This window comes from Sorex araneus, chromosome 2 (genome assembly GCF_027595985.1).
Source record: "Sorex araneus isolate mSorAra2 chromosome 2, mSorAra2.pri, whole genome shotgun sequence".
Lineage (NCBI taxonomy): Eukaryota > Metazoa > Chordata > Mammalia > Eulipotyphla > Soricidae > Sorex > Sorex araneus.
This window is the reverse complement of record NC_073303.1, coordinates 211,901,229-211,927,949: the sequence shown is the minus strand read 5'-3', so window position 1 is coordinate 211,927,949 and position 26,721 is coordinate 211,901,229. Positions and strand designations below refer to the sequence as shown.

At 45.5% G+C, this 26,721-nt stretch overlaps 1 protein-coding gene across 2 annotated transcripts in view; it reads left to right on the top strand.

Moving 5' to 3' along the window:
• The window catches only part of NEDD4 (NEDD4 E3 ubiquitin protein ligase), a 135,681-nt gene that overhangs the window by 87,011 nt on the left and 21,949 nt on the right, over positions 1-26,721 (top strand). For both annotated transcript variants that reach the window (XM_055128166.1, XM_055128165.1), the window contains 11 exons: positions 884-983; positions 10,890-11,056; positions 14,791-14,908; positions 14,996-15,163; positions 15,872-15,937; positions 17,046-17,165; positions 18,580-18,762; positions 21,263-21,343; positions 22,120-22,174; positions 22,464-22,522; positions 23,629-23,694. In XM_055128166.1, coding sequence (XP_054984141.1) covers positions 884-983; positions 10,890-11,056; positions 14,791-14,908; positions 14,996-15,163; positions 15,872-15,937; positions 17,046-17,165; positions 18,580-18,762; positions 21,263-21,343; positions 22,120-22,174; positions 22,464-22,522; positions 23,629-23,694 — 1,183 coding nt within the window. The remainder of the gene's footprint in view (positions 1-883; positions 984-10,889; positions 11,057-14,790; positions 14,909-14,995; positions 15,164-15,871; positions 15,938-17,045; positions 17,166-18,579; positions 18,763-21,262; positions 21,344-22,119; positions 22,175-22,463; positions 22,523-23,628; positions 23,695-26,721) is intronic.

Here is a 26,721-nt window from a genome sequence, read left to right as displayed (position 1 = left end):
GAAAACAATTAAAGGAAAGATCAAGTGGGAGAATGTGTCCTGAAGATGGAATAAAAGGACTAACACCCTTTTGTCCAGAAAGACAGTGTGGCCGATTACAAAACTGGTGTCTAGAAAACTCTATAACATAACTAGAACAAATAAGGGATGCTAGAATTCGTGGAGGCCTTAGAATCCAGTTAGAGGCTCAAGAAAGACAGGTTTAAAATCATTCAATATTAAGATAGTAAAAAACAAGCTTTAGCTTCGACAACTCATCACTTAAAGAGGCGACACAATATGAAAATCGATCAGGCAAACTTACGAGTGCCAGGTCAAACAGATGGCGAAGAGAATGTAGAAACCTCACACTCTTTCCCACAATGCTGTGTCCCATAGCGAGACACTTCCTTAGAGCGCATCTCTGAAGCTGCAGTTTTTTCTAGCCCCTGGGTCGGCCACATGCAAGGTGGAGCGATAACACAGCAGGTAGGGCATTCGCCTTGCATGCGGCTAACCCGGTTCGATTCCTCTCCATCCCTCTCGGAGAGCCCGGCAAGCTACCGAGGTATTCCACCCACACGACAGAGCCTGGCAAGCTACCCGTGGTGTATTCTATATGCCAAAAAACAGTAACAAGTCTCACAATGGAGATGTTACTGGTGCTCGCTCGAGCAAATCGATGAACGAGATGACAGTGACAGTGATCATTGCCTTCTAATAAAGATTTGTGTGTGCATGTCCTTTTTCTTCACCATCTATTCCTTTTCCTGGATATCTTGTGCTCTGGAGCTTGTCTTTGAGTTCTGGTGGTAACTAATAGGTGCTTAATAAATTCATAGTCAGTGAATGAATTTTCTTCCTAGTGTTAAAGTTCTGTGAATGACTGTTTTCTTTTCCACAGTCACAAATCAAGAGTAAAAGGTTATCTGAGATTAAAAATGACCTACTTGCCCAAAACCAGTGGCTCAGAAGATAACGCAGAACAGGCTGAGGAATTGGAGGTGAGATTTTCTAAATATATAGTTAAGCTACAAATGTATTACTGAATTTCTTTTTTTTTTTATTAGTGAATCACCGTGGGGTAGAGTTACAGACTTACATATTTTCAAGTATAACTAAGTTTCTTATTTTGTTGTATGTTGGGGCTGGAGCAATAGCACAGTGGTTGGGCGGTCCCTTTCATGCGGCTGACCCGTGTTTGATTCCTCCACCCCTCTCGGAGAGCCCGGCAAGCCACCGAGAGTATCGAGCCCGCATGGCAGAGCCTGGCAAGGTACCCGTGTGTATTGGATATGCCAAAAAAACAGTAACAATAAGTCTCTCAATGAGAGACGTTACTGGTGCCCGCTCGAACAAATCGATGGGCAACGGGATGACAGTGACAGTTGTACGTTGAAGAAAAATAACTTTATTTGATGAAATTAAAGTGTACAATAAAGGTTATTTACCTGGACATGTTTATTTCACCCAGTCATTCATTAAACATTTCTCTTTAACTAGTACAGTTTCAATGGAAACTATTTCAGTAGAACAAATAGGAGTTATTGATGGCATTCTTCAAGGTTAGGGACCAGAAATTATAATGTTTATTTAGAAAAAAAATACTTAGGTGCTGGAGTGATAATACAGCGAGTGAGGCATTGCCTTACACGAGGCCAATGTTCCATGGTACCACATTATGTCCCCATCCCACCAGGAGTGACCCCTGAGCGCAGAGCCAGAATTACACCCTGAGCACTCTTGGGTGTGCCACCCCCCAAAGGGAAACATATATTACAATTAGGCCCACGGCAGTTTTTCAAAACCATGGCAAACAACACAACTTTTTATGAATGAGTTAAATCTATGGAAATGTTGAAGAGAACTGATCATAGGTGCTCTCTTTAAGAAAGGATATTCCTGATCGTTTTCTTGTGACTGGAGAAAGTGAGGCTCATAGGAAAGGAAGGGATTGAGAGCAAGAGGGGGAGGGAATTCAGGAAATCTGTTAAGAAAAAAAAAAACAGGTTTTGAGGAGAAAGAATAGACTTGATCAATTTTTCATAGACGAAGGAAAGTCCATATCTAGCATTTCATTCATTTGCCAAGTAGAGCCTACACACACACACACACACACACACACACACACACACACACACACCCTGAGAGCACTCCTTCACAGTTCAGTTTCTGTGCAGACGTTTCACTTCATTTTGTGGGCTCCTGCCCTGGTGTTTAAATACCTCAAATGCACCTTATAATTTCAGTAGATGTAAGCATGTGAGAGTTTGTTTATGAAAGACCTAGGAATTCAAACCCAGAAATCTGTGCTTGTTTATCTTCTGTGAAGCTAGTGACCAGAGAAGGCTTGCCTTTGACATCTAAGTTGTGACTTGATATATAAAATTCTGCTAACTTAAAGCAGTTACTCTCTCTCTATATATATGTATATATATCTTTATATATATTGCTTATTGAGCCGTATATATATTTATATATATATATGTATAAGGATGCTTATATATATTTAAAGACTCACTAAGCAATTTATATTCCTTGGTACAATAAAGTGTAACTGTACTAGTTAATTTTATTACCCTTTGCAATTGATTCTTCTGTATGTATTTTACACGATTACTGTATAATATGTTGGCAATAACTCTGAATAGTCGCTTTCCCTCCTTGACTCCATTTAATACTGGCAATTGCATGTTTGATTTGAAGTTTGTATATATATTTTTTTGCTTTTTGGGTCACACCTGGCTCTGCACAGGGGTTACTCCTGGCTCTGCATTCAGGAATTATTCCTGGTGGTGCTCAGGGGACCATATGGGATGCTGGGAATCGAACCCGGGTCGGCCGCGTGCAAGGCAAACGCCCTACCCGCTGTGCTATCGCTCCAGCCCCTGAAGTTTGTATTTAAGTAATGTTGAGCAATACTTAGAAAAATGTTTTGTCAAGATTGTTAGCTGATACAGCTTTAATGTGGAGGCATCTTGTTAAAATGGAAAACTCGGTCCTTCTAAACATGCTGTAGTGTACTTTGCAAACTTATTCAAACTTTAATCTTTTTTCAGACACACTCTTCTATGCATTCTCTTTTTTCTTTTTTTTTTTGCTTTTTGGGTCACACCCGGCGATACACAGGGGTCACTCCTGGCTCATGCACTCAGGAATTACTCCTGGCGGTGCTCAGGGGACCATATGGGATGCTGGGAATCGAACCCGGGTCGGCCGCGTGCAAGGCAAACGCCCTCCCCGCTGTGCTATCTCTCCAGCCCCTCTTCTATGCATTCTCTAGGGTTGGTTTCTGTTTTGATTTTGGCCTGCACCCCGCAGTGCTCAGGGCTCAGTGTTCCAGCGCTTTGACCCCAGGCATGCACGCCCAGACCGTTTGCTTTCACCCGTGGTGAGCCCACCACGTCTTCTTGACACACCCGACCTTGTTTCTCATACCCAACTTCCCTTCAGTAACCTTAGTTCTTTTGTCAGTGCCTACTAATTCTTTAGGAAATGTTCTACATTCATTCATCTCACATCCCTGTCCTGCATCCATGGGTGAAGTCACTCAGTAACATCTTTTAGTAGCTGCATTACTTTGCTTCTCGCAATCCAAGTTCCTTCCATTTGGTTACCAATGGCAGATTTTTAGCTTTTTTTATTTTATTATTATTATTATTTGGGTTTTGGACCACACTTGGCCATCTTCAGGGCTTTCTCCTGGCTCTGTGTCAGGGATCATTCCTGGAGAGCTCAGGGGACCGTATGGGATGCTGGGGATCTAACTTGGTTGGATCAGCCACATGCAAGGCACGTACCCTACCCACGGTACTATTGCTTCAGCCCCACACTTTTCTTTTGCACAGCCAACTAGTAGTCCACTATACAAGTGTCTCTCATCTTTTTTTATCCAACCATCTATCAATAGGGACTCTAGTTACTTCCATAAATAATACAGTAATAAACAGAGAGGCGGATGTAACTTTTGGGGTTAATGTTTTGTGTTCTTTAGATAGCTATAGGGACTGGAGCGATAGCACAGAATAGGGCATTTGCCTTGCACGCGGCTGACCTGGGTTCGATTCCTCCATCCCTCTCAGAGAGCCCGGCAAGCTACAGAGTATCCCACCCGCACGGCAGAGCCTGGCAAGCTCCCCATGGCGTATTCGATATGCCAAAAACAGTAACAAGTCTCACCATGGAGACATTACTGGTGCCCGCTTGAACAAATCAGTGAACAATGGGATGACAGAGCTACAGTACTAGATAGCTACAGTCAAGTGCCAGCGATTGCTGGATCCTGTGGTAGCTCGACTCCAGCTTCCTGAGGAAGCTCTGTCGTGTTTCCCAACTTGGCTGGACCAATTTACATTCCCACCCGAAGAGCACGAGGGCTTCTGCCCTTCCACACCCCTCCAACAATTCTTTTTTTTTTTTTTTTGGCTTTTTGGGTCACACCTGGAGATGCTCAGGGCTGACTCCTGGCTCTGCACTCAGGAACCACTCCCGGCGGTGCTCGGGGGACCATATGGGATGCTGGAAATCGAACCCGGGTTGGCCGCGTGCAAGGCAAACACCCTACCTGCTGTGCTATTGCTCCAGCCCCTCTAGTATTGCTTTTCTCACTGTGATTTACGCATTTTTCCCCCCACTTCCAAAAAGGCAGTTTTTCTCTGCCTTTTTGTGTGGACTGTTAACCCTCTCCATTTATTCATTTTTCTTCTAAATGTCTCTGTCCAGATGTTTGTTTCATTGATACCATAGTGATGGTGTTGTACTTTTCATATCTTAGAGTGTCTATCTTGTGCAGGTGCTGACTCATGTCACTTGTATATACTGGTTTTGCCTTTTTTTTTCCCCCCTCTTCCCTTTTATCTTCTGTGGCTATCTTCTATCTTTGATGTATTTGTTTCTGTTGTCGTATTGCAATTCATCTTCTTGCTCAAGGCTTCGGGGTTTGTTTTTGTTTCTCCTTTTCATGTAGAAAAATTCCTTTCACATTTCTTAGAGAGCAGGTTTTGTGGTGCTGAACTTTACTTTCACCTCTGTCTCTTTAGAATCCTTTATTTATTCATCATATTTGAGCAATTTTGTGGCCCTTTCTAGCAGTATATGTTGTTCCACTCTCCTTTAGGCTGTAGGGTTCCTGTTGAGAAGTTTGATAAAATCCTAAAGGTGGTGACTTTGCTTTTGGTTGGTTGGTTGGTTGGTTGGTTGGTTGGTTGGTTGGTTGGTTGGTTGGTTGGTTTGAGTTGGGTTTGGGAACCCTGTCCAACAACAATCGGCTGTTTCTGGCGTGGTGCTTGGAGGTTACTCCCAGTGTTTCTAGGGATCAGTACACACCATGCACACTAGCCCTTGGGCCTATCTCCCCAGTTCCATTGCGGTGCCTTTGTGTGTTACTTTTTTTTTTCTCTTGCCATGTATGTGTGTGAGATATTATATAGAGATTTTAATATGTAATATATTTTAATATTATAAACATAAGATTTCAGTAGCCCTGTAGCACTGTCATCCCGTTGTTCATTGATTTGCTCGAGCGGGCACCAGTAACGTCTCCATGGTGAGACTTGTGGTTGCTGTTTTTGGCATATCGAATACACCACGGGGAGCTTGTCAGGCTCTGCCATGCGGGCAGGATACTCTCGGTAGCTTGCCGGGCTCTCCGGGAGGGACGGAGGAATCGAACCCGGGTTGGCCTCATGCAAGGCAAACACCCTACCCACTGTCCTATTGCTCCAGCTGTTAAAATATTGCATTATATATGTGTATATACATATATATATTCAGTGCCAGGGATTGGGCCTGGGACTTCATACATCCCCAGCTCATAATACCAACTTTTTTTTTCCGTTTAGTCTTTTGGGCCACATTTAGCAGTGCTCGGGGCTGATTCCTGGCTCTGCACTCCTAGCTGCACTCAGCAGGTGTCCCTCCTATCAAACTTGGAAAACCATGTAGGGTGGCAGGGACAAACTCAGGCCAGCCACTTGCAAGGCAGGCATCCTGCCCGTGGCACTCTCTGGCCCCCGATTGTAGACTTTTGGTAATTTAATAATAATATACTTAGTTTAGGTCATTTTAGATTTTACCAATGGGGTGTTGTCTTGGTTTCCTGGTCACCTGTGTTTACTTCTTCCTTTAGATTTGGGAGGTTCTCGGGCTGCTATTTCTTGAATATGGTGTTTGCTCCCTTTCGTCTGTCATCAGCCGCCAGGTGTTCCCACAACTCGTAACATTTGTTCTTCTCATGGAGTCTGATCTCGCTCGTGGATTTTCTTCATGTTTCCTAAATCTTGTGTCTGCTCTTCCATTGAGTCATTGCTGTGATTTTATCTTCAATCTTATATAGTGTTGATTCTGCGGGATTGAATCATTACACTTACTTTTCGTTCCCATGTGAGATTCACCCCCCCCCAGAATATCAGAATTTTGTTTGTTTGTTGGGGGTGGAGGGCACACTCTGCAGTGCTCAGGGCTGACTCCTTGCTCAGTGCTCAGGGATCACTCCTGGCAGTGCTTGTGGGACCATATGAGGTGCTGGGGATTGAGTCCAGGTCAGCCGTGTGCAAGGCAAGCCCCTTACCAACTAAATTATCTCTCCAGCCCAAATTTGGGAGTTTTTAATATCTTCCTTTTGTGTTTCTGTAGCTCCTGGGAATTTAAAATTCTTACTTCGTTGAGTTTTTTTTTTTTTTTTTTTAATGCTGAGCCTTCTCTGTGTGTGGCCTCGTCAAACTCTCTGTCTAAGCTTGCCTTCTGGAGACTTTTTTTATTTCCTTACCGAATTTTCATCTGATTTTCACAGTGGTTGCCTGCAGAATGCTTTCCTGCTGATGCATCTGGGGCCGCTGCTTTTGTTTTCCTGCAGGTGGTTCTGTGGCTTTCGTGTCGGAATTCTCTGTGTCTCTCCGAGGGAAAGGGGGTGGGTGACATCAGTGAGGAGTCGGCAAGAAGTGACCCATCCCGGTGTTGCTGTGGCGGTGGGGGGTGGGAGCTCCCCCCATCTCTCTGGCCGCTTGCAGTTTGCGCCCGGAGTCCTCATGACAGTTCTGTGCCCCCGGCCCTCAGCTCCACTGCTGCACGGTCCCCTGGCAGGCGGGCTGGGCAGACTCTGCAGTCAGAAGAGCTGCAGAATGTTTTGTTTCATTTTGTTGCGGGTGGCCCGGTTGCTCGCTTTGCCCGAGAGCCGGTCTCTGCCAGCTGCAGTCTCTCTCTCTCCTCTCTCCGAAGGTGGATTGCTCGTCCTGCGGTCTTGGCCGCCTTCTCCTGACTCACGCCTCCTGCTGAGGACCCCTCAGCCCATCCATTCTCCACCCCCCCCCAACACACCCCCTGCAATCCTGTACCAGAGCCCCTCACTTTCAGGCGTGCGGGCGGGCGTGTGTCTCTCAGGCCTCTGTTCTGTGCGATGTGGTTGGCTTTGCTTCAGCCGGGAGCTGTGCTCGCCGGCATCTCTCTTTCCATTTCGCCCCAGGTCTTAACTGTATGTTCGCATCATCCTTTGCAGCGTGAGAAAGGAGCCTCTGAATAAACTGTGACATCCGTCTGCCGGAAATAGCCAATCATTACTCAGAACAAAAAGGAAAAGAAAAACCTCAACTCTTTTTCCAAATGATAAAATTCATAAGTTAAATTCACATGCTCTTGAGTATTATGGGAATTGGGGGGGGGGTGTTTTGTACTTTTGTTTTTGTTTTTCTTTGTTTGGGGGCCACAACCTACAATACTCAGGGTCTACTTCTGACTCTGTATCCAGGCCCCTGGTGGTGCTTGGGGACAGTGTGTTGTGTCACGGGTTAAACGTAGGTCAGCAGGGTGCAAGGCGAGTGCCTTAGCTCTGGTGCTATCTCTAGGACCAGAATTCACATGCTTTTGGAATAGAGGCCAGAGAAATAAAATCTTATTTAATATCTGTGAGGTTAATTGGAGCGATAGCACAGCAGGTAGGGAGTTTGCCTTGCATGTGGCTGACCCAGGTTTGACTCCTCTGTCCCTCTCAGAGAGCCCGGCTAGCTACTGAGAGTATCCCGCCCGCACGGCAGAGCCTGGCAAGCTCCCCGTGGCGTATTGGATATGCCAAAAACAGGAACAACAAGTCTCTCCATGGAGACGTTACTGGTGCCCGCTCGAGCAAATCGATGAGCAACGGGATGACAGTGCTAGGACAGTGCTACAGTGCTAGCTCATTTATTCTGGTCAATTTAAAGGAACCGAGAAAAGAAAGCTGGATATGGATAGGAGGAAAAAGTAAGAGGATAGAGGGAGGAGGAGAGTGAGGTTTGGGCAGTACAAAGGAACAAAGTTAAGGCATTTTCTCTGCATCAGGAACCTAACAGAATTATGAGGGTAAGAAAGAAAAGAACTTGATTCTACTTCCTATCCAAATCCCTTTCCCGGAATAATTCTATCTTCTCTGCCTTCCCCCTAACTCTGCCTCTGTTGGGCGATCCAGAATATAGCAGCCTTGCCCTAGAACCCGAGGAATATATTCTCTCTGCTGCTCGAAAGCATTTCTTTCCTTCCCAGCTCTTCTTCCTGACCCTCAGTCCACAGAAGCTATGAGCTTGTGAGCACCTAAGACCTCAGGTGCTGGACCCCCGGTGATGGGAAGGTCAAGGGGAATGAAGCATGAAGGAAATTCCTTTTTTTGTCTGTATTTGTCTGTATTTGTGCCTAATGTGTCCTTTGTTTTGGCATTTGTTTTTTGTTTACTCAATCTGTGAAATCCTGGTATAAGGCATGAGCTAGTTTCCAGATTCAGTTTTTTTCTCCCTTCACAAGTAACTTGCAAGTTTTCCCACAAATTTGAAATCCTTTTTCTATATGCTTAGTGTCTGTTTTATCTCTTTCTGGACTTTGTCATCCATTCTCCTGAGCAGTTTGTCTGTGCATGTACAGGTGTTGCATAATAACTTTACTATGGTTTATGATTTTTTTTTTATCTGGCAAGGCTAATATTTACTTGGTTCTGGTTTCGAATTCAGTTGTTCTAGTTATTCTTTCTTGTTTGTGGTCTCTTTGAACTCGAGGATTGCCGTCATTATTTTTTAAATGTTCACAATATAATTTTATGAAAATATTGATGATTTAATACATTTAATTGGGGAACAGATGCCTCTGTAAGGCCAAATCTTCGTAGCCAAGATCCTATTGTTCTTTCATTACTTAGATCTTTCTTGCCCCTTTAAGAGAATTTCTAAGTGGTCTTCACTAGTTTACTTAGGCTGTCCTCACTATGTCTGTGTTTAGTAGAATCTACTAAAAACCTACCTTTCCTGTTAAGTTTCTTGTATAAAAAAAGTCATTAACTCCTGTGACTATTCGATTAACATACCACTTCCATTACAGTAGCTTAGACTTTATGTATATTTGACTCTCACTACTTTCAGAAAAAGCAAATTTCTTACGACTTCCTGTGATTTAAAGCAAAATAAATCAAAACATTTTGGGGGTATTCTTATGGTGACCAAAATGTCTCGGGGAGAAAGAAGCATCAGACACAGAATCATAATAACTTTTCGATCATTTACTAAATGCACTGCAGTCATTAGTTCTAAATCATAGTCTCTTCAGACATAGAAAGATTGCACTCATCTATGGTATATAGAATAACAGAGTGGGAGACTAACACCCAAGAACTGTAGAAATAAGTACCAGGAGGTTGACTCCATGGCTTCGAGGCTGGCCTCACGTTCCGGGGAAAGGGCAACTCAGAGAAGGGATCACCAACTACATTGTAGTCGAAGGCCATGTGGGGGAAGGGAGTTTCGGGCTGAATGAGGGCTAGAGACTGAGCACAGCGGCCACTCAACACCTTTATTGCAAACCACAACAGCTAATTAGAGAGAGAAAACAGAAGGGAATGCCTTGCCACAGTGGCAGGGTGGGGTGGGGGGGAGATGGGATTGGGGAGGGTGGGAGGGACACTGGGTTTACGGGTGGTGGAGAATGGGCACTGGTGAAGGGATGGGTTCCAAACTTTGTATGAGGGAAGTATAAGCACAAAAGTGTATAAATCTGTAACTGTACCCTCACGGTGATTCTCTAATTAAAAATAAATAAATTAAATAAAAAAAAATAAAAATAAATCATATTCTCTTCCCTACCGAGAATTTACGTATTTGGTCTTCATTTAAAGGTTTTTTTGTTTCAGGTCTCAGCTAGTTACTGATTCTCACCATATACTCTGTCTCTGAATACTGTATAATCCCTGGGCCAGGCAGGTAGCTAAGAGGACTATTGTACATGCTTTGCATCTTGGAGACTTGGGTTTGACCCTCCACATCACTGTTTGGCCACCTGAGACCTTCCAGGAGAGAGCAAGACGGTGCAGCCCCTGAACACCCCTGGGTGTGCCCATGAGAAAACAAAGCACAACAGAATGGAACAAGACACAATCCTTTCCCTTCTCGAATTACTTTATAATTTAAGCACTAGCCTAATGCTATACTGTTTAAGCTGGGCTTCTCAATTTCTCCGTTGTTTGCTTATATATTTTGTTTTATTTTAATAGATTTTTAAAAAATAGATTTTATTATTAAATCAGTGTGAGATTGACCTTAAATACTAAAGCTTTTCATGATTAGGTTTGAGTCATACAGTTTTCCAACATCTATCCCTCCACCAGTGTACATTTCTCACTACCAATGTCCTCAGACTTTTTTTAAACTATTTTTGTGTGTGTTTAATGTTCTGTTCGGTGTTTGGAGCACAATTGAAATGTTATTTCGCCTCCGCAAAATGCTATTAAGATGACTGTCATAAAGTAGTCATCTTATTATCAGAAAAGTTGACGCTGTGCTAATTTTGCCTTTGTATAGTTTCCAGAACTGGATATGCTAAGTTGTTTTTGAAGTTCTCCCTAGCATAATTTATAAGGTTAAAAAATCCCACATCAACTTAATCGTTCCCGTTCTGTTTTTCAGCCTGACTGGGTTGTTTTGGACCAACCAGATGCTGCCTGCCACTTGCAGCAGCAGCAAGAACCTTCCCCTCTGCCCCCGGGATGGGAAGAGAGGCAGGACGTTCTTGGCAGGATCTACTACGTGAACCATGAATCCAGAAGAACACAGTGGAAACGACCAACTGTTCAGTATGTGCTCGGGCCTCTCACATTTGTAATCAAGATGCATTTTTAAAATTTAATTTAATTTAATTTTTTTTAAAAAATTTAAAAAATTTTTATTTTATCACCATGTGGAAAGTTAAAAAGTTCTCAGGTTTATGTCTCAGTTATGCAATATTCAAACACCCATCCCTTCACCAGCGCCCATATTCCACCACCAAAATCCCCAGTATACCCCCCACCCCCGCCCCCTCACCCCCAACTGCATAACTGATGAATTTCACTTCATTTTCTCTTTACCTTGATTACGTTCCATATTTCAACACAAAACTCACTATTGCTGTTGGAGCTTCCCCCCAAGAAAGACAGCCCTACTAAGGAAGCATTTGATAATTAGTTTTCCATTAAAAGATTGTATGTTTTCAGTTTTTAGAAAAGGTCGTGCGGCCTCATTAGCAGCCGCGTGATTTGGAGTTGTCCCAGTCCCGAGTCCCGGAGCCGTGTTAGTTGCTGCTCAGTGTCACCGGGGCTCCATCTGGAGAAGGATGTGGAGAAGGTGTGGTCGCTGCAACTCCTCCATCTGGATCCCCGGTGTTGGCTGGCCCAGTTTCGGGTCCGGAGCATTCTCCGGCTGCGTTGCTCACCAGAACGCCCGGCTTCTTCAATTTAATTTTTAAAATTTAAAATTTTTTTGGGGGGGGCTGGAGCAATAGCACAGCGGGTAGGGCGTTTGCCTTGCACGTGGCTGACCCGGGTTCGATTCCCAGCATCCCATATGGTCCCCTGAGCACTGCCAGGGGTGATTCCTGAGTGCAGAGCCAGTAGTAACCTCTGTGCATTGCCGGGTGTGACCCAAAAAGAAAAAAAATAAATAAAATTTAAAATTTTTTAAATTCATTTTAAAATTTAATTAATTATTTTTTAAATTTTTTATTCGTGAATCACTGTGAGACATAGTTACAAACTTATAAACTTTCGTGTTTGCATCTCAATCATACAGTGATTCTTTACATCCCTCCACCAGAGCCCATTCTCCTCCACCAATGATCCCAGTATCCCTCCCACCCCCTCCCACCCCAGTCCCCACCACCCCACCCCACCTCTGTGTCAGGGCATTCCCTTTTGCTCTCTCTCCTTTTGGGTGTTGTAGTTTGCAATAGAGCTGTTGAGTGGCCATCATGTTCGGTCTAGAGTCTACCCAAGATGCATTTTGACTTCTAATTTTCATTTGAGAATCATGGCCCTAATAAATTTATAATAGGGTAGCACTGTAGCACTGTCATCCCGTTGTTCATTGATTTGCTCGAGCAGGCACCAGTAACGTCTCCATGGTGAGACTTGTTGTGACTGTTTTTGGTATATCGTATATGCCATGGGGAGCTTACCAGGCTCTGCCATACGGGCAGATACTCTCAGTAGCTTGCCGGGCTCTCCGAGAGGGACGGAGGAATCGAACCCTGGTGGGCCGCGTGCAAGGCAAGCGCCCTAGCCATTGTGCTATCGCTCCAGCCCCATAATAGTATAAATATCCATAAACTATGAGATGCTAATCTTTATGCACTTAAACTAACGAGGACCTCCACGGAAACATGAACTTTTTTCTAATGATCTTATTTGATTTTGGGTTACACTCAGCCATGCTCAACACCTCCCCCAGCACTTCCAGGCCCGTCAGATCCGGGGCGCCAGCATGCAAAACGTGTGCTCGGGCCTTTGAGCCACCTCCCTGCCAGAGTCAGCCTACTTTTAAATGCTTTTATGACACTGAAAATTGTTTAGGTTGCAAATACAATCTTTCAGCTTTTTGTAACTGCTAACTATTTTTTATTTAGCATAAGGCCACATTTTTCTCTTTGTATTTATGTATAAAGTATTAGTTTTACTATAGTTTTGTTATGTATAATATGATAACATATCCATTTCTACAATATATTATTTATAAATAGAAGGTTTTTAATGTTAAATACCCATTTGCCATGCTGATCACTGTATACATAATCTCTAGCAACACATATAAAAGACTATGATGTTTGAAGCATCCTAATAAAATATGTATTTTTATATATATACATAAATGTATATATCCTTAGTGACAAACTGTACATACATTTATAATTTCTCCCATTTATATTACCATATTTAGTTACACTTTTGACACAAAGTCTATGAAATCTCTCCCCTTTCACTTTTGACACAAATTTATATTTGTTCATTAACTTTTTCATTTTTGGCTTTGGCATTTTGTGTCCAAGCACGTACATAGATTATTTTCAGTTTCCATATCCTCCCATACAAATCAAAGAATTTTTTTTTGTGGCAATCAAAGCAGTGATCTTTGTAAAATGACCTACAGATTTCAAAACTGATGATGCTATAAAAACTCTGCCACTTTGCCCTGTAGATTGCATCTCTACTATGGCAAATTTGATTTAGCAGAATTGCTTTTCTCTCTCTAGTGATACTGCTTTCAGCTTGCCAAAATATTTGTTGGGGAGTTTAGGAAGAAATCAAAGCTTTCCCCTAGAATCATCTTGCAAAATTACGTTTTCTCTAGCTGCAGTACAGTAAGAACTGTCTATCTGACTGTGCTGGAATTACATGAAATTAAATAAATTAACAGTAATTTTGTTATTAGATATTTGTACAAAACTCTAGATATAATGGTAGGTTATGTTAAAGTTCAGGTATCCAGAAAAATGTGACATAAATAATTGGAGTAAGGGTGCTTGGTCTGATATACTGTCCCTTCCCTAAGCTTAAACATGCCTTTATTATTATTATTATACTTTTTCAGGTCCATTAATATAAATGTCTGAAAAAATATACCATTGAATCATTATTCTATTCATAGTTTAACTATAGTTTCTTTATACTATATTTAATTCATGGAAAACTGTACTAGCTGAAGATCAAATCTAGAAATATACAATGATTCATGAGTATGGATGTATAACTTATAAACTTCCATTATGACCTATCTAGAGCTATTTTGATTTTACTCATAGCAAAATAGAAGAATAAATACCATTATAATTTATGAAACTCTCAGGTATTCACTCAACAAGTATTTCTTAATGTCCTTGTTGCTGGACATTATCCTACGTACAGTGATTAAGATTAAATTAAATTAAAATATCACAGTCAGGCATGTTGTACTTTTTCTTTTTCTTTTTCTTTTTTGTTTTTTTCTGGGTCACACCTGGCGATGCACAGAGGTTCCTCCTGGCTCTGCACTCAGAAATTACTCCTGGCGGTGCTCAGGGGACCCTATGGGATGCTGGGAATCGAACCTGGGTCAGCTGCATGCAAGGCAAACGCCCTACCCGCTGTGCTATTGCTCCAGCCCCCATGTTGTACTTTTTCACAAAAGCTTTTACCTCTATGTAGATACTCTGGAAGTGCCTACAAGTTAATTTTTGCAAGTTGAAATAGTCCTGCCCAAAACAATAAATTCTGGTTTAATAGGTATGTAATGTATCCTAATGTATCCGTGTGTGTGTATGTGTGTGTGTGTGTGTGTGTGTGTGTGTGTGTGTTGCTCATGCTTTATTTCTGACTGTGTGCTCAGGGATCCCTCCCGGGGCTAGTCGGGGAGCCACACGCAGTGCCCCGGATAGAACTGGGGTTAGCAGAGTGTGCCGCTAGGGCCTCCCTGTCTCTAACCCCTGGCGTCAGTGTATATTTTGAAATGATCACAGAATCTTTGACGGTCGTCTTCAGTGCCTCAGACTTTGGTGATGGCTCTTACGTTTCCAACCCAGGGACAGCTTGACAGACGCCGAGGACGGCCACATCCAGCTGCAAGCACAGCGTGCCTTTACGACGCGGAGACAGATATCTGAGGAGGCAGAAAACGCCGACAGCCGAGAATCCTCAGAGGTAGCTAGAACGCCTTCTCTCCGCTGAAAGACGCGTATTCTTGCAGTCGGTGGAAGCATGCTTGACTGAAGCTTCTTCTATCCCTAGAGCTGGGAAATCATCCGAGAAGATGAAGCCGCCCTGTACGGCAGCCAGACCTTCCTCTCGCCCCCACCGTCCGTGAACTTGGATGTTCAGACGCACCTTGCGGAAGATTTGAACGACCGGCTCATGATCTGTGGGAATTTGGCCTCCAGCCAGCCAGCATCCAGCTCAGTAAGATGCTCCTAGGTTTTGCGGCAGCTGCAGGGTTATGACCTATGTACTATTCCACTCAGTAGCTAACTTTCGCACGAGAGTTTATATCTTACATTGCATGCAGTAGCGTGTCAGGGACACGACGACTTGGGCTCATTTTTCAGATATCCCCGCCACTAGCATAGCTGAGTCGTGTGTCACCTGTACGGCCACTGGACTAGAAACATCCACTATGTAATCTGTGCCCTAAACTCAAAGCCACCAGCAGCAGGCCAGGGTTTGAACAGACTCGGCTTATTATTCTCCTAGCAGGGAGGACCCACCACGAGGCACTCTGCACGGGCAGGTCGGGAGAGACTTCAAGTGTTCGGGTTCATATTTGTAGGTTAAGGGGCGCGTCTGGGGAGCAGGCCTTGCTTGGCCTTTCTGACTGCTGTCCCGAGGGCTAATGGCGTGATGCAGTTTCTCATCTCTTACCTAGAGAGTGGCTTGGCAGTAATAATCGGTTCAAAGGCAGCTTTCACTCACGGTGGCCCAGACAGGCACCTCCTGTGACTTGCCTCCCCCTCCCCCCCATCTCACGGTCCTAGCATCCTTCTTTACCCTTTACCGGAGTCTGCAGGGGTGTTCCTGCCCGCTGGGTGTGGTCTCTGCACCTGGGGGGTGGGGGGCTGGGCGGGGTCTGGGAGCCTAAAGCTGTGTTTGTCCCGGTCTCTTTCCGACCAGGCCCGCCCCGGCAGAAGAGGCAGCTTGCAGGCCTGTGTCTTCCAGGAGCTGCCCGCGCTCCCCGTGGTGAGTCCCACCGCCCCTGCCCGTCACTGCTTCCCGCGGCACTGCCGTGGCCGGCGACCCCCCAGCCCAGGACGTGCACGTGCAGCCCAGCACCTTGGCTCTGGTCTGTGTTGTCTGCTGGCCACACTGGCCACGCTCGGGAGCTACTCCTGCCTCAGTGCTTGGGGCGGGGGCGGGGCGGGGGGAGGGGGTCAATCCTGGTGGTGATGAGCAGGAATCAAGACGGCCTGGGTCCAGAGCATGCACTCAGCTCCCTCAAGCTCTCTCTCTCCTCTCCTGTCTCTCCTCTCTCTCTCTTTCCTCTCTCTCCTCTCTCTCTCTCTCTCTTCTGTCTCCTTTTTCTCCTCTCTCCTCTCTCTCCTCTTTCTCTCCTCTCTCTCTCCTCTCTTGCTCTCTCTCTCCTCTCTCTTCTGTCTTCTCTCTCTTCTCTCCTCTCTCTCTCTCTTATCTCTCTCTTTCCCCACCCACCCCCAAATCTAGACTATAGAGACTGAGGCTCAGGGGAAATGCAGTAGATAGTCTTTAAAAAAAAAAATTGGGGCGGAGGGGCTGGAACAATAGCACAGCGGGGAGGGCGTTTGCCTTGCACGCAGCCAACCCGGGTTCAACTCCCAGCATCTCCTATCATCCCCTGAGCACTGCTAGGAGTAATTCACTGAGTATTCACTGGTACTCAGGCTCTGTGGCATAAAAACCACGGGCAACACACCCAATGATGTGCAAAGACCAGGTACTGTGGGAACCAGAACGGGATCGAGCACATGCAAGGCGGGCAGCAGCTCCTGTACCGTCTCCCGGGCCCCTAACATCAGGTTTTTTTGGGTTTTTTTATTTTGCTTTTTGGGTCACACCCGGCGATGCACAGAAGTTACTCCTGGTGGCTCACGCACTCAGGAATTATTCCTGGCGGTGCTCAGGGGACCATATGGGATGCTGGGAATCGAACCCGGGTCGGCTGCGTGCAAGGCAAACGCCCTACCTGCTGTGCTATCGTTCCAGCCCCACGTCAGGTTTGTTTTTTTCAGATCCTGGCAGCAAAGAACTTTTATTATCTGGAACTTTTCGAAAGAAATCTCTCCCTAACGTTCCCCCTCCTCTTGCTCCCTAGCTCCTGCCAACTTCCTCTGGATTGCCACCAGGCTGGGAAGAAAAACAAGACGAGAGAGGACGGCCGTACTACGTAGACCACAACTCTAGAACCACCACCTGGGTGAAGCCTGCGGCCCAGGTACCGGGGCTGTCACTCTGGGCACCGAGTCCTGCCTTCCGCCGCGTCCCACCGCTCTGTGCCTGGGAAGCTGCAGGAACCCCTGACTGCGGTCTCCACTGACTGCTTCGAGCTTTGAATTGCTCCTGAGAGTGCTGCTACGTGTCCACCATCGCTCGTGGACGACTCATCCCTCTAGTTGCTAGGGGAAACATACCCGCCTGGGAATAAGATGACGACAGAGTCATGACCGGCCTTTAGACGGTTGCTAACTTGGAGGGTTGCAGTTATTATTTTTCTTCAGGGTGATCAGGAGGATAAGTGTCTGTTAGAGAGATCTGTCTGTGATAAGGACACTTTGTCCCGGGAGGCAAATGTTATTTTCGTAACATTCATCTCTAGACGTTTCATTTTCAGACGTGAAGCATCGAAGGAGTCGGGGAGGGTGGCTCGTATAGGAGAGCGTGTGTTCTGCATGTTCGAGGCCCCGGTCTGCTCCCAGGTGGCACGTGCTCCCGTGCAGGGAGGAGTCCCTGGCCCCGAGCACCAGCGCCACCACCATGATACAGTAACAACATAAGAATTAAAAGTAGGGGGGCTGGAGCGATAGCACAGCGGGGAGGGCGTTTGCCTTGCACGCAGCCGACCCGGGTTCGATTCCCAGCATCCCATATGGTCCCCTGAGCACCGCCAGGGGTAATTCCTGAGTGCAGAGCCAGGAGTAACCCCTGAACATCGCTGGGTGTGACCCAAAGAGCAAAACAAAATAAAACAAAAAATTAATTAATTAATTAATTAATTAAAAGTAAAAGTAGGGGCTGGAGCAATAGCACAGCGGGGAGGGCGTTTGCCTTGCACGCAGCCGACCTGGTTTCGATTCCTGGCGTCCCATATGGTCCCCTGAGCACTGCCAGGAGTAATTCCTGAGTGCAGAGCCAGGAGAAACCCCTGAGTGTCACTGGCTGTGACCCAAAAGACCAAAAAAAAAAAATGCTGGTGAAAGGACACTGGTGAAGGGATCAGCCTTGAGACCTTGTATGTTTGCAATCCAACCATGAATATTTTGTGATTTTATGGTAGCACTGCACTGTAGCACTGTCGTCCCGTTGCTCATCGATTTGCTCGAGTGAACACCAATAACGTCTCCATTGTGAGACTTGTTGTGACTGTTTTTGGCATATCGAATATACCCACGGGGAGCTTGCCAGGCTCTGTCATGCAGGTGGGATACTCTCGGTAGCTTGCCGGGCTCTCCGAGAGGGGCGGAGGAATCGAACCCGGGTCAGCCGCATGCAAGGCAAACGCCCTCCCCGCTGTGCTTTCACTCCAGTCCTGATTTCATAGTGACTAAATTAAAAAAATATTAAGTAAGTCTCACAGGTATAACACCAGTCCTTTTAATCAAGTGTTTCCCACCTCATTGCTCGTGTCCCAGGTCCCGGCGGGCCGGGGTGCGTCTGCAGGCCCACAACCAGCAGCTCCCACCCGGGACCCCACCCCAACGGGCACCCAGGCTTCTGAGGAAGAGCCCCGCGCCCTGCCCAGCGGATGGGAGGTCCGGCACGCGGCCAACGGGAGGCCTTTCTTTATCGACCACAACACCAAGACCACCACCTGGGTAACGCTCTACACTCCAGTGCCCGTCCCACAGTGCTCCTCTTCTGGCGCGCCTCGTTCGTTCAAAGACACGTCGGGTGGCTAGTAGTATACTTTCTACTCAGGACCCGTTTGTACCTGCTTTAATATCTCGGGGCGTATGGAGAAGGTGGTGTTTAGTTCATATTTCCAGATTCCAGATCACTAGTCCTAAACGCTTAGGAAGTCCTGGAGGAATAAGAACTCTATCTGGCGGGGATGCATTTGTAGTTCCAAAGGTGGTTTTCTGTTGGGTTTTGATTTTTTTTTTTTTTATCTTGGCTTTGGTTTTTCACGCGCCCAGCAGTGCTCAGGGCTGCTTTTGGAGCTGCAGTGGGAGACTCACTCCTGGCTGTGTAGAACATGGAACCACAAACTGAATCCAGGCCGCCCCCTGCAAAGCCACCGCCCAGCCCTGTCAGCCCCCTTCTGGCCTCCAGAGCTTTTCTGAATCCATGTCTTACTTCATATTCGGAGGACTTTGTGAGGCGAGGTTGAAGAGTTATTTCTATTTTAGGATAAAGTTCAAGTCTCACATAAGCTTGGTATAATTATAAATCATCTTAGCTCAATAATTAATCTTAAATCATTACATAGCCTTGATAGACTCTTGAATGATCTTGATAAAACCAGTCACTTGGTCCTTTATTAAAGGATACATTTCTGAAGATCACTAACACCCGGATAGTTTTGAATACTGCAGCTTTAACTCTAAAAGGCCCAGGTTCCTAAATAAAGCTAACATCGTTTTGGGGCTGGAGCGATAGCACAGTGAGTAGAGCGTTTGCCTTGCACGCAGCCGACGCGGGTTCGAGTCCCAGCATCCCATATGGTCCCTTGAGCACTGCCAGGAGTAATTCCTGAGTGCAGAGCCAGGAATAACTCCTGTGCATGGTCGGGTGTGACCCCCCAAAAAGAAAAAAAAAACTAGCATAGTTTAGGACCAGAGATATAGTGCAGGAGGTGAGGCACCAGCCTTGCATGTATACTTTGTACTCAAAGTTTTCTAACAAAGTTTAATTCTCAGTACTGCATCTGATCCCTGAGCACTGCTAAGAGTGACCTCTGAGCACAAAACCAGGAGTAACCCCTGAGCACCACCCAGCGGGGCTCAGAATTAAAAAGAACAACATCTCTTTGGGGCTGGAGAGATAGCACTGACATTACAGTGCTAGCCTCAAATGTCGCTGACCCCAGTTCAATCCTAGCCACAACATATTGTCGCTCAAAGTTTAACAAAGCAATTTGATAAAATGTTTTTATATATAAGTGAACCCAAATAAATTTTGTTTTGTCTTTTTTATTTTAACAGTTTGAAGTGATGCTAGTCACCTTTTTTAACCTCTAGCACTGTCGTAGCACTGTCCTCCCGTTGTTCATGGATTTGCTCGAGCGGGCACCAGTAATGTCTCCATTGTGAGACTTATTGTTACTGTTTTTGGCATATTGAATATGCCACAAGGAGCTTGCCAGGCTCTGTCGTGTGGGCGGGATACTCTCAGTAGTTTGCCAGGCTCTCCGAGAGGGACGGAGGAATCGAACCCAGGTCGGCCGTGTGCAAGGCGAATGCCCTACCCGCTGTGCTGTAAGTCAGCACTGTAACAGGGACCAGGGAGAGGTGTGGGCACTCAGAGGTAGCATGCAGGCTCCGCCTCCCAGGCTTCAGCGGCTGTGTGTTGAGGAGGAGCCCTTGGTGGTGGCACAGCCCCTCAGCAGGGAACAGATAGTCTGCGTGCTTCTGTATGAGAAAACATAGATGAATCCGCTCAGGGGCGGAGGGATAGTATAGCAAGCAGGTAGGACGCTTGCCGTGCACACAGCTGACCAGACCCCCAAATGGACCCCCTGGCACCCAGGACTGATACCTGAGCCAGGAGCAAGCCCTGAGCACTCCCGGGTGTGGCCATAAGCAAAAATACAAAGATAAAGTAATTAATCAATTATCTGGACTGGAGCGAAAGCACAGCAGGTAGGGCGTTTGCCTTGCATGTGGCCGACTTGGGTTTGATTCCTTTGTCCCTGTCGGAGAGCCCGACAAGCTACCGAGAGTATCCCGGCCACATGGCAGAGCCTGGCAAGCTCCCCGTGGTGTATTAGATATGCCAAAAACAGGAACAACAAGTCTCACAATGGAGACGTTCCTGGTGCCCGCTCGAGCAAATCGATGAGCAACGGGACAGCAGTGCTACAGTGCTACAATCAGTTATCTGATAATCGATACTGCTGCTTCTCTGCGACTGGCTGTTGTTGCCTGAGATGGATGATTTTCCTCTTGTTTTACTATCTTTCACATTATTTATTTTTCATCCTGTTTGTGATGAAACGTGAAGAAACATTCTTCATTACTATTGTAGAAAGAAAAACAATGAGCAAATGAAATCAAAGTAGACCAGTAAAGTGCTTTAAATATTTGTTGATCTTAGAAAAATCATTTTAAAATGGGGTGTTTGTGTGTTTCTTTGCTTTCTCTGCCAAAAAAAAAGGAAGATCCAAGACTGAAGACCCCGGCCCAGCTGAGGGGAAGAAACCCACCGGATTCCTCAAATGACCCGGCGCCCTTACCTGTAAGTCACCTCTGGTTTTCCAATCTGGTTGGACTCTCATGTGTTTTTCGGAATAGAGTGGCTCTTTAACAACTGTAATTAATATTCGTTGTTTCGTTTGGGGGCCAGTCCAGTTCTCTTTGGGGGCTTCTCCTGGCTCTGTGCTCAGAGGTCTCTCCTGGCAGTGCTGGGGGTCCTAGCATTGTCTCAGCCCCTTGGGTTATCTCTCTGGCCCTTAATATTATACCTTGAGGGAGGGCTTTCAGTGCATAATCAGGGGGTTCAGGGGCGAGCCAGTTGATGCCTCGCAGTACCAAGTATTACCTAGAGTCGCCCAAGGCCACCAAGACTGCACTAGTCTTTGTTGAAGGACCATGTGCTGCCAGGGATCTAACGTGGGTAGACCATGCATGGCAAGAGCCTTAACCCCAGGGCTATTTTTCCAGCCTCGATTATTGTCCTTCATGTATTATTCTTAATGTGCTACTGCCTTCTACTTGGAATAGAATATGCAAATCACATCAGCAGTTATCAGCAATGCCAGCGCGCTACCTCTATATCTAAAACCCATTTTTATTATTTTATTTTCTTTTTGGGTCACACCCAGCGATGCACAGGGGTTACTCCTGGCTCTGCACTTAGGAATTACCCCTGGCGATGCTCAGGGGACCATATGGGATGCTGGGATTAGAACCCGGGTCGGCCGCGTGCAAGGCAAACGCCCTCCCCGCTGTGCTATTGCTCCAGCCCCTAAAACCCTTTTTTAAAAAATAATTGAACTCCGTTCTCCATTACAGCCAGGCTGGGAAGAAAGAACGCACACCGATGGAAGAATCTTCTACATAAATCACAGTATGTGTAGCGGAACTTTATTTATTTATTTATTTATTTTGGTCTCACGTGATGTGTTTCAGGGTCAGGGGAATGAGACCTATTGTTACTCAAAGAGCCTCCAATCGTTGGGAAAGACGAGTAAGGAGAGGCTGCTAAAATCTCAGGGCTAGGAGGAATAGAGATGTTACTGGTGCCCGCTCGAGTCAATCGACGCACAGCGGGGTGACAGTGACAGTGACAGATGGTATGTTGGGATTCTGAACACCGGCCTTGAGAATGAAGGGCATCTTCTGTTCTCTCTCTTTAGATATAAAAAGGACTCAGTGGGAAGATCCTCGGCTGCAGAATGTACAAATAACTGGACCAGTAAGTGCCCTCTGGCCCGAGTGAGAGTGGATGGGGTGGGCATGACACCTGGCCCTCCTGCTCAGGTCACGTCAGCGCTGGGGAGTCAGTGAGGGCCCGCAGAGCCCAGGGCCTGTCCTGAACTGGGATAGAAATCACTCAGTGCCGGGTCTAGAGCTTGGGTGTGCATGGCCCTCCGCCTGGTGTTGATACTGCGATAGAGTCAGGCCGACGACGTGAAAGTCGTCATTTCATTGGACTGTTTCTATTTTTATATTCCATGTTTTAAATAGTTTCCCAGTCACCAAAGGATGTGAAATGGGGCCCAGAATGATAATATAGCAGGGATGGCGTTTGCCTTGAATGTGGCCAACCTGGGTTCAATTCCCAGCATCCCATATGGTCCCCCCAAACCCAGCCAGGAGTAATTCCTGAGCACTGCTGGGTGTGCCGCCCCTCAAAAAGTGAAACCAGGGGCCGGAGCGATAGCACAGTGGGTAGGGCGTTTGCCTTGCACGCAGCCGACCCAGGTTCGATTCCCAGCATCCCATATGGTCCCCCAAGCACTGCCAGGAGTAATTTCTAGGTGCAAAAGCCAGGAGTAACCCCTGAGCATCACTGGGTGTGACCCAAAAAGAAAAAAAAAAAAGTGAAACCATATCGTTTTTAAGATTTTTTTTATCTCAATGTTTAAAATAATGGATACAAGAAAATCTTTTTAAAAGGCAACTTCACAAGAGTTTAAGGAAAAGGACCTGTTTCAAATTGTTCCCTCCATGGAGAAATCACTTTGAAAGTCTCTTTAGAAATGGAAATTTTTCTTTCTAATATTTTTCTGCTTGGGAGAGATTTCCTGTTTCTGGCAGGTTGCGTTTCAGGAATACTGAATGATGAAAATTACAGCCATTGGAGTTGCTAAGTAGGATTTTATTTTAACCAGAAAAATTAAAAAATTTTAAAGTTTCATTAGTTTTTTTTTCTAATTAAATTTTCCTTTCCTAATATTCCCTGTTTATGATTTTAACTCCTGTTTGTGAATACCCAGAGGTTTTGCTTTTTTGATTGGTTCCGGAATAAAACCAAAAAATGTATCTGTTTCTTTATTTTCCCCAAATTTCCAACTCAAGGCAGTGCCGTACTCCAGGGATTACAAAAGAAAGTATGAATTCTTCCGAAGAAAGCTGAAGAAGCAGGTAAGTGACAGTTACAGTAAATGCTAAGGATGGTTTTTATAAAGACTGAAAGTAATGAAAAATACATTTTAAGAATAAAAAATGAGGGGCTGGAGCGATAACACAGCGGGAGGGCATTTGCCTTGCATGTGGTCAACCAGGTTCGATTCCCAGCATCCCATAGGGTCCCCTGAGTTCCACCAGGAGTAATTCCTGAGTGCAAAGCCAGGAGTAACCCCTGTGCATCGCTGGGTGTGACCCAAAAAGCAAAAAAAAAAAAAAAGAAAAAAAGAAAAGAAAAGAAATAATTATGATTGGAGCACTGCTCTTGTTAACTGACATTCTTTTGCTTATCGTATATAGTCCATACACTTTATTTCAATATCAGAATTTCACTGGCTAGATTCTTCATCTGGATATCGATTTCATTTTTGTTGGGGTTTATCCATTAACAAGCACCTAATGAATTTGCGCGAATTTCCCCCTTTGCAGGTAGTTTAGAGATTATAACACTAGGTGGCGATATTGGATCACGTTTGTGCCTGGTGAGCCTGAAGTCGTCGGACTCAGTGTCTGCACCATAAGGATTTTAACTTTTTTAAATTTCTTAAACTGTTACAGCATTTTGGGCCAGAGAAATAGTGTAGCGGGTAGGAAGTTTGCCTTGCATGCAGCTGACGGGGTTCGATCCCGCGCTTCACATCCCTGAGCCCTGCCAGTTGTGATCCCCCCTCCCCCACCCCCGCCAAAAAAAAACGGAAAAGCTTACAGCATTTTAATTCAAATGTCTTATGCCTTAGTGACATTTTAAGACAACCACAATTTCTTTAATTTGTCTAAAATAATAACCGTGAAAATTCTGCTGGAAGTTTGCTCTCTCTTTTTATGCCTTTGGGATTTTAAATCTTGTTTCACGTTGATTCCTTTTTTTTTTTCTCCTGGTAAATATTTTCAGTCTTCATGAAAGTCAAACCGTTTGACTCAGATAGGTTTTTCACTGGCCACTCTGAAGAGTTTCAATCACGAATGCCACAAAGGTGTGCAAAAATAAAAACATGGAGCTGGAGAGATAGTGCAGTGGGGAGAGCAACTGGTTTTTTGTTTTTTATTTTGCTTTTTGGGTCACACCCTGCGACGCACAGAGGTTGCTCCTGGCTCATGCACTCATGAATTACTCCTGGCAGTGCTCAGGGGACCCTATGGGATGCTGGGAATCAGAACCCGGGTCGGCTGCATGCAAGGCAAGCACCCTCCCCGCTGTGCTTTCGCTCCAGCCCCACAACTGGGCTTTAATCCCCAGAACGCCATCTGTTCCCCAAGCACCCCAGAGAGTGACCCCTGAGCGCAGAGCCGGGAATCAGCCCTGAACATTGCCAGGTGTGGCCCATAAACAAACACATTTTATTTATTTTTTAAAGTTGTTCGCATTGATTTATTTTATTCAATATTCCAATACCAGTTCCATCATCATTCGCCACCACCATTATTTCCAATTTTCCCAACTGCCACCCAACACTGCCCCAATAGCAGGCCCTAAATGATTTATTTTGTATTGCTTGTTCTGATTGATTCGCTAAAATGGCCAAAAAAGATTTCCTTAAAAGAAAGTGAGTGAAGATTGTTGTATCTCACCCCGGAGCCATGACGCTTTATGATCACGAACATGTTACAATTTAAACCTTGTCTGATAAAATTTTTCTTAATTAATATTGGGTGCCTTCTGCTTTCCAGTCCAAGGTTCTGCGCTCCTCCTGGTTTATCCGTGGTGTGGAGTGTGGGATGTCCGAGTCGCACACTCCAGGGATTCTAACATTTTTATGCAGTGATACAGCTGTGGTTAAATTTTTAACAAAACGATGACTTTGGAATCAGGAAGCATCTCTGCAGCTTGCTGAATTTTTTTTCTACTTTTTTATTGAATCACTGTGAGATAGACCCTTACAAAGCTGTTCATGATTGGGTTTCAGTCATACAGTGTTCCAACACCCACCCCTCCCCAGGTTCCCTCCCATCACCCCCACCCAGCCACCACCCAGTGAAGCGGGCACTTTCTCTCTCTCTCTCTCCCTCTCTCTCTCTCTCTCCCTCTTCTCTCTCTCTCTCTCTCTCTCCTCCCTCCGTCTCTCTCTCTCTTTCTCTCCCTCCGTCTCTCTTTCTCTCCCTCTGTCTCTCTCTCTCTCTCTTTTTCTCCCTCCGTCTCTCTCTCTCTTTCTCTCCCTCCGTCTCTCTTTCTCTCCCTCTGTCTCTCTCTCTCTCTCTTTTTCTCCCTCCGTCTCTCTCTCTTTCTCTCTCTGGCATTGGGGTTTGCAATATTGATACCGAAAGGTTATCCAGAATATCCCTTACCTACTTTTAACCCCCAAATCTTGTCCATCATGATCATTCCCAGCTATTATTGTCATTCTGATTTCTTCTCTGTCTTGCCTACCCTCAGCCCCACACACACCTGTGGTTAATTCCAATCATTGATCAGTCCTCCTAACCCCTATTTTCCCTGGCCGTGGATATTAGTCTGCTACTGTATATTTTTTATATCCCACAAATGAATGCAGTCATCCTGCATCTGTCCCCCTTCTCCTGACTCATTTCACTCAGCATGATTCTCTCCACGTCCATCCATTTAGAGGCAAATTTCATGACTTCATTTTTCCTAACAGCTGCATCGTATTCCGTTGTGTAGATGTGCCATAGTTTCTTTACCCATTCATCCATCTTGTTCTTGGGCACTCAGATTGTTACCAAATTCTGGCTATGGTGAATAGTGCTACAGTGAACATAGAGGTGTAGGTGGTGTTTCTACTATGTGTTTTTGGGTCCCCAGAGTATATTCCCAGAAGTGGTATTTCTGGGTCAAATGGGAGCTCAATTTTTCGTTTTTTGAGAAATATCTGTATTGTTTTCCAAAAGGGCTGAACCAGTCGGCATTCCCACCAGCAGTGAAGGAGAGTCCCTCTCTCCCCATATCCTCGCCAACACTGGTTGCTTTTGTTCTTCTGGATGCGGGCCCGTCTCTGTGGTGTGAGACGGTACCTCACTGTTGTCTTGATC